The 13,308-nt window shown below is 44.4% G+C and overlaps 3 protein-coding genes across 3 annotated transcripts; all 3 read right to left on the bottom strand.

Moving 5' to 3' along the window:
- Positions 1 to 1,154: 1,154 nt before the first annotated feature.
- FOXG_19690 (uncharacterized protein) lies at positions 1,155 to 1,853 on the bottom strand. Its single transcript, XM_018399955.1, has one exon. It carries the CDS (start codon positions 1,789 to 1,791, stop codon positions 1,408 to 1,410), a length of 384 nt encoding a protein of 127 aa, XP_018244537.1. The 5' UTR covers positions 1,792 to 1,853; the 3' UTR covers positions 1,155 to 1,407.
- A 1,101-nt stretch (positions 1,854 to 2,954) lies between these two features.
- Positions 2,955 to 4,288, bottom strand: FOXG_19689 (uncharacterized protein; the record flags this gene model as incomplete). The annotated part of the gene is made up of 1 exon (XM_018399954.1): positions 2,955 to 4,288. The coding sequence occupies one exon, from the start codon at positions 4,286 to 4,288 to the stop codon at positions 2,975 to 2,977; it is 1,314 nt and encodes a 437-aa protein (XP_018244536.1). The 3' UTR covers positions 2,955 to 2,974.
- Positions 4,289 to 5,478: 1,190 nt separating this feature from the next.
- Positions 5,479 to 6,618, bottom strand: FOXG_07186 (alcohol dehydrogenase; the record flags this gene model as incomplete). The annotated part of the gene is made up of 3 exons (XM_018385818.1): positions 5,479 to 5,570; positions 5,620 to 5,715; positions 5,766 to 6,618. 3 exons carry the CDS (start codon positions 6,616 to 6,618, stop codon positions 5,479 to 5,481), a joined length of 1,041 nt encoding a protein of 346 aa, XP_018244535.1.
- Positions 6,619 to 13,308: the final 6,690 nt, after the last annotated feature.

Below are 13,308 nucleotides of genomic sequence, written 5' to 3'. Positions count from 1 at the left end.
GCAGAGCTCTAAGTTTGAAAGGGCGGAGCGTCTAAATATAATGGCTTGTAGTTTAAAGGATGGGAAGGAATAAATAATAGAGAGATGGAGTATTATCGGAGTGGAGTAATAGGCAGGTAGAGCTCTATTAGATAGTGATGAAACTCTTGAATAGGTAAGTCTAAACTAGATATTCCTTTCTTACTAGTCTATTATAGCCTATATTTATAGTTATTAGTTGTTAACGCAGCCGTATACATATAATGACCAAGCTGAGCAATGTGAGTGATGAAAACATAAATGGAGATTCTCAGCGGCATCGCAAACTAGTATGCACTATGTTTCTAAGCATAACGTGTACGATAAGCGAACGCAACAGCCTACTTTTCACCTAATACTTAGTTTTTTAAAAGCTTATAAATATCTTAATTGAAGCTTAAAATGATTGAAACTTTAATAGATTATATATAACGTATACAATAAGCTATATAAATTTTCATAGATTTTTTGTTAGTTTATTTTATATAGTTTTAATTGAAAATAGATTTCACACTATATAGCTAAGCTTTTTTAAGTAAAATAAAATAGTTTAAAGTTTTTAAAACATACTTTTTATAAAACATACTTATACTAAGCTTAATTATATTTTTTCTAGACTTTTAGCTATTTTATTTATTAATTAAATCGCTATAACGTAAGATATTTTTAGCTGCACAGTGTGCTGTTGCGTTCGCTTGTCCATTGCTGTTGAACAGGTGCTGGGGCCTCACGTGCAAGCAGGGATACTTTAAGATTACAGCCGAAATGGTAAACCTCTAAGGGGTAGATTTCAACAGAACACAACATGAATACACCAATTCACATCAATGAACCGAATACACGTAATGTCTGACACATCTACATCCTAGTAATTTTGTAGAGTCAACAGGGTGCACGGGCCAAGTAATCTTGTATTGCAACCCAGGAGCAGGAGATGGAAAAAGAGAGGTGCACGGGCCACCAAAACTGGTATTGGATGTCAATACCAGTGGTAATTGGTACAGTAGGGTTGATGGCAAAGCCGCACTTGATGCAGATTATTGCTGGCTCTGTTGAGTTATAGTATAAGCCGAGGTTCTCGAGCTTCTGAAGCTGATTTGGCCGCAGTACAATGGCCTTCTTTGGTGTCGCTAGATCTGTCATATTGATGAAGGTACGAAGGTGTCGTGAGGACAGGATAATCTTTATTAAGGCATGTTTACCTGGAGAAGAAAATGTAATCTCAATTGCTGCTCATTTCTTCGCAATTCACAAAACGGAAATTGCTACACACTTCGATGCGGAAGAGCGTGGTCTGCAATATGGTTGGCACGGACCATCGGGGAAGAAACGCGGCGCGTTTCGTGTTCGTACTTTTGAGCCAAAATGGAAATGCGGCGCATTTCTCGTTTACATTCTTGAGTAGGCCGTAGGATAAGATGGCGGATGTTCATTGACGCGTACTGAAGGTGAACACTCAGCTTCTTCACGCACGTTAAAAGCCAAGGCGGGGGCAGAAGGTGCTGTCTGGCGCGCTGACCAAGGAATTGTAGTGCTATTGTGCATCAGACCGTTACACGACCTATCCTTAGGTAGCACTTGATCAAAGGCAGAGTTGTTGATGCAGATACCAGGGTGAGTAAGACGCTCCTGACGAGCCAGGTTTTGGTGTCTCTCCTGCCGTCGACGCCGGCGGTTCCTCGCCCGCTCACTTTCGCATTCGATATTGGATGGGTTTGTGAAGGCTCGACGACCCATACTGAATGAAGGACCTGCTTCCTTTGATTTGATCATTCATTTTGTTTCAGCGTGATTTAAATTTCCTTTATTATAATTGAGATGCTGACTCTCCAAATGAGTTTAATTATGTGTTTAAGTTAAATTAACGGCAGTTGCGAATCACACAATTCCATAGGACTTATCACATGGTGTGCAGGTCCACAAAATATGACGAATCAGTCGCAAGTGGATAGCTTCAGGGGCACTAACTTTTAAACAAGCGTTCATTGGCTCATGCGCAAGCAATATGGATACCGCGCATTTTAAACAAATTTTGATTGGCTACTCCGAAGTAGAGTGGAGAGCATTGTTTGATGGCCACTTACCCTATATATTCTTTCAAGATCAACTTTTTGCTCATTACAGGTCGCCTCAGGTGGAAAAACATTCTTTCTTCAATTATCTTAATTTATAGAAATATTCGCTACAGTATGGTGCTCTTTATAGCTCGTATATCATTACGGTTTGGAGATGTTGTGTCGAAATTTGTTTTCTTGCTCCTCTCAAACGCAGAGGTCAACCCTGACCCCACCAACCATCATGGATATCGTATGTGAAGCGCCTACTCCGTGACTGAAAGTGGAGCTGCGGCTGTCACATTGTCCTCTTTGAAGTGAAAGAGGAAAACAGGGGTAATGGCCCAATCAAGACGTGTAAAAGTCCTTTTGCACTTGAATCTGAAGTTGGAATAATGATGTAGGGTGCACGATTTGTACCAAGTCACCTGCGAATAATATCTAGGTCTACGGAAGCTTCCATCGTTGGTGACACCTCACGCGTATCACATACAAGCGAAGAGAGCTGTGCCAGCTCTCGGGTACCTCAATTTCAGGGTAGCAGCCAAGACACATATAACCTATACTTCTTAGTACACTTGATACTTCATATAACCTTGATTCTTTTAGTTCGACTCAGTAGATAGGTTTTAGAATTATTTCTCTGCTGGTCTCTTTAATCTCTCTACTACCACTGGCTGAGCTCTCTCCTCCTCTTCCTTCGCACCCCTGCTCCTAAGGAACTCAGACTTCTGAATAAGGCTTATTAAACAATCTGCACTACTTGGCCGTGAGTCTGTGACTTCGAATGCATGCAGATGAGAATCGAAACGCTGCCGTCAGAAAATCTCTAAGTGCAACTAACATGTATTAGCCTTGAAGGTACTTGATAAGTAGTATACCCACCTCTTCCAGCATGCTTGTCATCCTGAATCTGGGATATGGCCTCGGTGGTCTAGACTACTCCAAACAATCTCAATAAGCCAGCGCCAGGATGTCAGAGCCCCACTAAGCTGAATATTATCTAGATCCACTGTTTGAAGCGTTCGATGATGACGCATTAGCAAGATTGCTAAGCCTTCTGCCGCGGTATCAATACAGATGAGACTTATCCTCTTCAGTCTGGGAATATAAAGCTCTTTGGCGATCTCGGAGAACCGTCCTGTCTCATCCCGAGGCTGGAAGTCAAGCTCGAGATCGGAAAGCTTCGGTAGAAGATGCATAAACCGAATTAGATCAGGTTCCCACTTCCTGCCTACAATCATGTCATCTAGAGGAGACTCTGGATCAAGTGAGATCCGGAGTTGGCGCAGACTGGCAGGGGAAGACTTGGATAAGATAGCAGACGATGGATCCATAAGCATTAATGGGTTAATCAGATTTGCGTCCATAAGCATCGAGTTAGGTTCGATGTTTAGGACCTCGACCGAAATCCCACTAGCTGCTATGGCGGTAACAACAACCTGGATGATGTGGTGGACTTGTCGGATGCTCTCCTTCGACTGGAACGTGAGTCCCCTCTGCGGTAAGATGCCGATGCTGCGTCTCAGCCGCCTCAATCCCCAGGCCTGTATGCTGGTGCTGATGCTGATCTCTCTGCAGCGTTTGAGGCGTGCCAAGGCTTGTGTAAGGCATTCCACATCATAACCGGTCCGCATCATATGTGCCTGATCATATAGATGTCTCTGGTACTCTCTCATGTTGAGTTGCTCCAGTCGATTTCTTGTAGGGCTGTCATTGTCCCTGATGTTATATTCGCTTTCTTGTCCAGATTGGTCCCCTCGATTGTCATACTCGTCTCGTTCATCCTCGTCAGTTGAGTCGACCTCTGCATTGTTGATATGCCACTTTTTGTACCACTCGTCGTAGTCTATGCCGCGGTCGACCAAGGAATCCGGAATAACCTTGCCCTTTAGGCTTTTCGTCATGCTTTCGTACTCACAATACGGTGGCTCGATCTCCTCCACCTCATCGAGCGGTAGCAGATGGCTAGTGCAGATTTCGATCTCCTGCACTGACTGACTAAGCGATTCACTTTTTGCAATGCTCTCAAGACACTGTAGACTTCTCCGTTTGAGCATGGCCACACGCGTCTGGAAGAAGAATTCGGTGACGAGATGAGCTGTTTTTGCCTTGATTTCCTTGCATGTTTGCCTAAGGGAAAGCCAATCTCTGGGATGGACTTGTTTGAGGATAAGGAGAGAGACTTCGTTGGGAAGCGAAAGTAGACTGGCCATGGCTTGGCGCGGACTTCAGGAACGGAGCTGTTGTGAATGAAGAAATCGTAAGCAAATAATCGGTATAACTTTCTGGGAAGGTGTTGAGAGCCCCGCAGATGGGTTCACGTGTGTTCTGGGGGATGAGGTATTGCATTCGAAGACCAACCAGCGTGCACAGATAAAAAAGATGTAATTTCAAGAAAGTAATAATGACAGGGGGCCAGCGCACGGATGAAAAGTGTGTAATTTAGTAAGTTACAAGCAGTCCTTAGTACAATAGAACAAAGAGAGAGCTTGATTGCTGCTCCCTTCCTCCTAATCGACACAACGGAAATCACTACACGCTCTGAAGTCTAAGAGCGCGGTCGTCTACATGGTTGGCACGGGCCTTCGTGGAAGAAACGCGGCGCATTTCCAGGGGGGAAATTCGGGGCAAGAGTATGGAGATTCTGATTGGTGCAGAAGTGGAAATGCGGCGCATTTCTGGTCTACATTCTTGAGTAGGGGTCTAGGGGTGGTTCAATGAGGGGTATGTGGGGGATTGGTGACATTGCCGACAGGTGATAGCCAGGTGTTTTGTATGAAGGGTCGATAAAAGCAGGGTCTAGAGAATATAAGCATTAGACCCCTCTCGACTCGAGCTGACGTGTGATGATATCTGCATCTCAACAATCTTCTAATGAATAATAACTTGTCAGACTTTAAACGTCTTCAACATTGAGAATGATATTGATTTCCTTCGTGGCCACATCCTTCTTCAGCGCTGCTTCACTTGCGAGTAATGACGACCAGCGCCAACGTAGGTCTTCACCATCCTGTGTTGACCAAGTTTGATGCCATAAGTGATACGACATGACATCCGAGCCTTAGATAATTCGACTAAATTGATGTAGCTTCTTCTCGTTGATATCCGAGAAGATGTGTACCCAATCGCCCGGGAGTTTATCCCTACCGGGGTCTTCCAACGTTTGAGACATCCCTCATCTCTGCGTATATAAGGGCACGAAGATATTGCTGGGGTGTGTTTCCAACATTGATGCCCCGCCGTCGATATTGCGCTACTCAGTGACCTATCTTACATGCCAACCCAGGCTAATCTAGCACATGCTGATGCCCAAATGTTTCATTAGAATATCCTTTGGAAATACTAGTAGAACTCAGAAATATACCACATCAGACGTTCATGACATCGAAACATATGCAAACATTCAGTCTACGTCAATAACTACCTTCAAGGCCCCATGCTGAGCCGCCTTTCCAAACGTTTCATAAGCCTTCTCCATGTCACTGAACTTAAAATCTAGACCAATAGGTTAGCTCTTTGTTGATTGAATCAAGTTTTTGCTTACGATGCGTGATGAGTAGGCTTGGCTTCAACTTGCCTGACCCAACTAACTTTAGAAGCATGGGTGTAGTGACAGTGTCAACAAGTCTCGTGGTGATGGCTAGATCACGTTTGATTAGCAATACCCTTGCTTAAGAAGAACGCACTGACAGATATTTCTATCCCAGAGCTTCTGTAGGTGAAGATCCGCTTTTGTACCGTGAACCCCGACGTTGGCTAAGGTGCCTCCCGGAGCAAGTAACTCTTGACATAGCTCGAATGTCGCTGGGATTCCTACAGCCTCAACAACAGAATCGCATCCCTTGCCGTCTGTTGCAGCCATAACACTAGTAACTGGGTCCTCTTTGGAACTGTCAATTATCTCGGTGGCGCCCAGGTGCTTCGCAACTTCTAGCCTCTTGGCGTCCATGTCGACAACGATAATTTTGGACGGGGAGTACATCTGGGCCGTGACCAAAGCCGCCAAACCTATAGGACCAGATCCCACAATGGCAACGATGCCTCCTGGCTGGACCTTGCCATTTAACACGCCGCATTCTAATCCTGTGGGGAATATGTCACTCAGCATGACCAAGGCAGCCTCATCAGCACCTGAGGGGATGGCATAAAGGCTTGAGTCAGCGAAGGGAACGCAGACGAACTCAGCTTGCGTGCCATCTATGGTGTTTCCAAGGATCCAGCCTCCCGATATGCAGTGGCTGTACATGCCTTTGCGACAGTACTCGCAAGTCGCGCAGCTCGAGATACACGAGATTAGCACACGATCACCTTTCTTGAACCGCGTGACGAAGGATCCTGTGGAGTGCACAATACCAACGCCTTCATGGCCTAAGACGCGACCGGGCTGGCAGGTAGCCACATCGCCCTTTCGAATGTGCAGGTCTGTACCACAAATAGTCGTCTTGGTGACCTTGATGATGGCATCAGTGGGAGATGAAAGGGTAGGAATAGGCCGATCCTGGAGGGAGACCGCATTGACTGCCTTGTAGACGAGAGCCTTCATCGTGGATAGGTATCTGGGACCGAGTTTAGTGTAGTAAACCGAGGTTCTAAGCCGGGCAGTGTTATAGATGGTAGGGGTGAATGAGCTTGAAATTTGAGTAAGCATCGATGTCGGAATGAACTTTGTGGAATCGTCAAAACAGCGGCGATGAATGAAAAAATGGTGAGGGGAAGACGCCTTTGGGAACGGGTTTAAGGCTGAGATAGTATTCCTACCGGTGGTCTGATGGCCTGATGAATGCTATTGGTATCATGTAGTTTAAAAGTGAAGTAATTTGATTATATATGGCAAACAGCGGGGGATCTTCTTTGCAATAATATGAGAATTTTCGACTAAATTAATAACAACGTGGGTGAGAGATACAAGTTTACAACAGGCCATAATGATCTCATTATTTGAAGACCTCTCGAGGTAAATAGGTGATGGGTATATTACCATTAATGGCGACCAAAACAGCCCTGGCTATCCACTAGCCACATGGTATTGCGTAAGGATGACGTGACGGCCATTTACAACCAATACATACATAAGCAAGTTCGAATGGCTCACTAGAAACAGAAAATGGTTAGATTATTTCGCAACGCAAAGCCACAATAAACGTAACTTTGGATCAACTTTATTATTCGTTGACAGTAGCAACCATGTAGATACTGCCCAGGGTCCTATACTTTCACATGATATATGTGAGCTTGCCACGTCACACCCTGCCGAATTACGCTTTTATATCCTCTATGGAATACAATTCCCAGACTTAATATTCATGGTTTTGCCATGATTAGAACCTCGACGCTGGAAAAGGTACTTTCATTCAGTGACCACCTAGGTCAACACTGTGGTCCAAAAGTATCTGAACGCCACCCCACCTTTGCGAAAACCACTTCCTCCCGACGTGACACCTCCACATCTTTTAATTGTCCACAACTGGTTGGATACGCGCTACGTATATTGAGCGCATGATGGGGTGGATTCAACGTATTATGGAGCAGAAACTGGTAATCTTATTGATTGAAGTCTTGATGAAGCCTTGTCTGTCTCTCTCGTCAGAGTGCGGGGCCGCTAGTCAATTCTTGATGTTTTTACAGCCACATGCAACACATAATGTTGTCTCCTAATGAGGCTACAACTTGTACCCCACCCACCCTATTCCTGTCATTACAGCAGTACAAGCGGGGTACCAAAAGCTTTAGCTTCCAACCTTTCACAGCTAAATTACTATACAATTTATGGCAACTCAAACCATAAATATATCTTCAGATCTCGATCAAATACAAGAGGTCGATTCCTATGATGGGAAGAGCTTCTATAAGCAACACAAAGGCCCCTGCACGGACTCCAAGGAGCCTGCCGGAGCCGATGATTATCCAGCTGATAAATATCGCGGCTTCAATTTCAGCCCTTTTATTGTGCAACCTTGCCATTAATATATTCGTTATTTACCTCTATCAAGGCTGAAACAAAATAGCCTATAAACTCAGTAACGTGGTTGATAAGCATGCTGACCGGACAAGTATGCTGACCACTACCCTATACACCTTAAACTCCAATTTTTAAAAGCTTATAAAAAGCTTAAATTAACCTTAAAATAGCTATAATTTTAACCGCTTATATATAAGTCTTAAATTAAGTTATATTAATATTTTTAGATATTTAAAAAAATCCTATATAGTGATAAACTTTAAAACCTAGTTATACTGTAAAGTACACTGTATTATAAGGTTTTCCATATAAAATAAAATAGTTAAAAATCCTTAAAAAATATAATATACTAGTATTAGCTATACTATTATAAGAAATATTTTTATTAGATTTTTAGCTATTTTATTTATAGCTTAAAAGTACTATAGGGTAGGTTATTTTTAGTTACACAGTATAGTGGTTAGTATACTTGTCCGGTCAGCATGCTTATCAACCACGTTATATATTGAAGGATATATAAAAGATGGAGATGAATTTATTCAGAGTGCAGTAGAGGTGAGGAAAAGCTTGAAGCGTGTACTCGTTGACTGAAATGCAAGCCACACTTTTATCATCATGATCTCAGGAAGAATGAAAATGACCCACGAGGCTTCTCTAACCGCGGTGCATCTATGAATAAAACATTCAGGCTTTCAGCAATGTGACCACCGCCAGGAACTGCTGCGTTGCATGTTATGTATGCACGCAACCGCACAATGCCAATGACAGACCTATGTATACGCTTCGAATCTCCCCATTGGTGGTGCAGACTGTGGCAGCTCCAATATGACCATGGATAGCGCTCCCATCTGTGTAGACTTGTAGAGTGACTAGTTCGTCGTGTATAATCTGTCTACGTCTGGTCTGGGCTTCTACGTTTATTTCGATAAATGTCTGCGGTCCGTGCCATCACGGAGGAAGCAAAGGGGGCGCTGTGGAATCGAGTGGGTCCGTCTCGCGGTGGACCCCATGTGATGCAGTCAGATCATGCCTCAATCTATAACTTGGCATATCCTCTCGGCAGAATAACTCATGCCCTCCTTCCTAACTCCTAAGTGGGCTTGTATGTCATGCTTTGTATAGCAATACCAAACTCTAGTCGGTATTTAAACATTCACTCATCTCCGAAAAGTATGGCGCCGAACATTAAAACTCCACGTCCCAAAAATGTCTCCAATCTTCCCCTCTCTACTATAAGTCGCCTGGCATTTACTTATTTCGGCGTTGTCTTCTCCACAGGCTTCTTCTTTGGTACCATCCGCCATCTATACGTCATCCCCAAATTCAATCTCCCTCTGCCACATGCCGAAATTATTGAGGCACCACTTGTGTTTATCGCTGTTATTGCTTGGGCGAATTGGCTAGTAAATCGCTATAAGATCCCCGCCAAAGCATGTGTAAGAATGGCAGTTAGACTGTTTGGGTTGGGATTTATGGTTTGCGTGGAATTCATGGGGCGCAGAGTTGCGGGACGTCGTGGTCCTGCAAAAGAGAGTGAGGAGGTGTGGACTGAAGCAGCTCGAGCGCTGTATTTGTCCAATTTGATATTGTTTGGGATCATGCCTTGGATTCTGATATTGGTAGAAAAGGGGTGATCCCATGCTGAGCGTGATGTATATTTCGATGCCATATGTCACATTCAAGGCGCATGTCATTATTAGCGACAGAGTAAGCGCCATGCACATTGTTTGCCTCAGCTGGTAATATAACATCATATACATCTGCATATACCTACGCAGTGTGTCCACGCTGTGGTGAAACCTATGTTAAATGGCCTTAACTGTTGTATGTGATGTAAGCACAGAGTCAATTGACGAATGACTCTATCGCGAAATAAATGCATGGTTTTAGTTGTTGAAGTCTGAAAGAGGTTTTGCTCCTTGGTTAAACCGTCTCACAATTGAATCTCACCCTCTGCGCAGCTTGCGATATGATGAGGACGATTCTTTTATTCTGCTAGCAAATAATGCTACAAAGTTATAATCAGGAGGTCCAGACACACTGCTACAATAATAAGCCAATGCCTTGGAACGCTACATATTATCATAGCACCTGCCTCTTCTAGCCCTAAGGTCTAAACCAAGGGCAGTCAACAGCTTGACTTAGCCAATCGACTATCCTCTTCTCTGAGGAAGTAGGGTACCAAAACATTCACAATTGCGGACCGACCGCTGCACTCGACAATTCATTTAAACCCTGCCAATTTAACTTCCCGTCAACATCGCAGGTATGCATTCCGAGGTAAGTTACATGCAGAACTGAGATAAGCAAGGTCGCACGCTAGAAGGCCGGCCAATACTATCCCAAGGATTATTGATAACCCACGCGATCTATCTTATGGCATCTTCTCTGGGAACTTTTCAGCGACCTTGTCATTCATGCTCAATGATGCTGGTTAGATCGAGCTCTTGGTCGCGCCTTCGCGTTACCCATGTTCGTGGACTTTCCAACTGTAGCCCAGGCCTCGTTAAGGATAGAATAGACTTCCCTTGATGAATGGAACAGCCGATATGACTCTCAGCGTCTGATCCGTGGCTCGCAGCATGCATATCTGTTCAAGCCAGTGCACCTGAGGCATAGCGGATAGCGTACTCAGAGCGGCCCAAACTGAGGGCTTGAAAGATCCTTCGATAGGACATACGGTAATCGGTCTTCGAGGCGCGTACGAATTCGATCATTTAAACCTAGGCTTTTTTAGTCCGCTAGCAAAGAAGGAAGGGAGGGCTTGGCCTTGGTCTTGGCCTTGGCGTCTCTTAGCAACCTAGGCCACCCGACCGGCGTTTAGGCGTAGTGAAAAGAGAAATTACAACCAGCTGAACCTGCCTTGAGGTTATCCCTAATCACTGGGATATGTCATTAGAATTGAAGCCGGCGGTAATAAGTATACGGCCTGGAAGGCGTTGATCGTGAGTGAGCTGCCGTGTCCCTTGCGCAAACAGGCTTTAAAATATGGTCTTGACGACCAAAGCCACATACACCTGTTCTGTAATGGCCACACCTGAAGGTCGGTATGTGTAGACATGGATGCAACACAGAGGTTGTCAGCCTGAAATGGAAGCTCTTGTGATTCTCATTATTTACTGGTTGAATTTGTTGATGCACACACTATGAGTCCCATACTTAACGCCCTGATCAAAAGCGCATCCTGGGCAAAGATACAACCATGATAAAAGTATAAGCTTCAGCTTACAGTCTTGGATTTAGATTACTTCTGTGATTAAGAGAATTATAACACTGGTAAGTAAGACTCATACCCTACGTATCAATACCCTCATATACTAAATAGTAATGAAATATACGTCTCTCGCGTAGGAGAGGGAGCGGATTACAAAAGAAGAAACCCCTTGTCAAGTATTTTTCAGGCTTTGCACGACCACTCAAAGGTTTGATCACTAGAACCCTAACACCTGCATAAATCATCCGTCGCTGATGAAACCCCGCCTAAGGAACGTCTGCAGGATCGCAGCACCTGTCTGGAATGAATATTGACTTGCATAATGGGCAATCGACATGGTGCCTCTGGAACCAGGAGTCGATGCAACCAGTATGGAAGACATGTTTACATTTCAATTGTCGGACATTATCTTGGTCCCTAAGAACTTCGATGCATATTGCACTATACTGACATTAGCACGGGTAGGAAAATCCCTCCTCTCAAGTTGGTACTCACCAGACGTCAACTGAACTAGGCTGCGTTACAGTCCATGTCGCCTGCTTTTTGGACCCTTTCACTATTCTGTATTTTTCTGAAGGGCTTGCGTTGTTGAGGATCTTTAGATGTAGAGGATATCGTGATTTTACGATAAAGCTAGCTTTATTAATATGAATATTAACCACAAAACTTTGAAAGATGGGCGTACAAAATAATAACTATTAACAATAGACCAATAATGCTGCCTATCACCCCAAGGAATGCTACAGGCGTACCTGAGACGAAGGCATTGCGGTGACTGGTTGAATTACCTGGAGGAAGATAAGGCATGAATGATCTTTTGATAGGGACTTTCTGTTGAAATAGAGCAATTCTCAGTAAAATGTGGTGAAATATAAAGGCTATACTTCGCGTTATTCTCTTGTTGTATCTAATGGACCAGTTACGACTTATATTACTGATTTCTCAGATATTTGATCGTAAGTTTCCGCCATAAACGACGCACCATGGCAAACTGAGCCACATAACGAAAAAGTCAAAAATCGTGGAACCATGGCTCAGGCACTTATTGCCCGTTTTTTGATTGGGGATCGGGCGAGAGTGTAGGTAGTTAGTTGTTAGTCGAAATATCGGTGGTCTGATACATTGTTCTAGCATTACTTGCCGCCTTTTCCCGATATTATGATTTTGGTGCTTATTCCTACGAATGTTCAGAGTTCTCTTTGGCTTGATCACATCACCTGAGGTGAGGTCAGGTGGTTCTGGGTCGGGTTAAGCCTCGGAAGAGCCTAGTAGCAGCCACTACGAGTCCGATGACGCGATGACATTTAGTATGACCACTACCTAGGCATCTAAAGATCGGATCGCAGGTAATGAAATTTAACAGACAAATCAGTCCAGATCAACGGGCTGACCTGCAGGAAATCTGTAACGGCCCCGGGCCCAATCCTGGAGAGGTCACGTTCGCTACCAACAAGGAGCGGGTCTCGGCACTGACTGGGAGAAAATAGAGGCCTCCATGACGCTGAGGAGGCCGTCCGCACGAAGCCTCTGAGCCTTCATAGCGCGAGGCTCATGGGTAACTTCTGGACTGCTATGGGTATAGAACATCACATGCCTGTGGGAAGTCAGTTTCAACTGCGGCCAGAGGTTCGTTCGAACTTGGTGGAGAGACAGTATCGAAAAGCAAGGTACAGTATTGAGCACTAGCACCTTCCGGTCCACAAAAACATGCTCTTTGTAAAGTCTAGGGTGGGGCCATCTGGGTACATGGCTCTACCTGATAAGCAGATGTTCTGTCAGAATTTGGCCGCCTTAGGGGTGCCTAAGCAATTTCTGGCTTAGCAAATGAAGTACTTAGAAGTACCGCTGCTGTGTGGAGTCCAGGGCGCGAATGTGGGGAAATGGAGACAGACCGACAGTGCGAGTTATAAGTCCTGTCGCTTGCATCAATCAGGTAAGTACATCGAGATACGCGCTTTTACTCAAGAATGATATATGGGCTGCGCTCCTAAACGAGAGTTATTGTTGGAGAGGAAGGTGCAAGTGCTCAATACTGTGCAGTGATCATGCTTAGCCAATTT

Source organism: Fusarium oxysporum, chromosome 6, assembly GCF_000149955.1.
Source record: "Fusarium oxysporum f. sp. lycopersici 4287 chromosome 6, whole genome shotgun sequence".
NCBI lineage: Eukaryota > Fungi > Ascomycota > Sordariomycetes > Hypocreales > Nectriaceae > Fusarium > Fusarium oxysporum.
The sequence above is the reverse complement of the archived record's forward strand: the minus strand, read 5'-3'. Positions and strand labels throughout refer to the sequence as shown.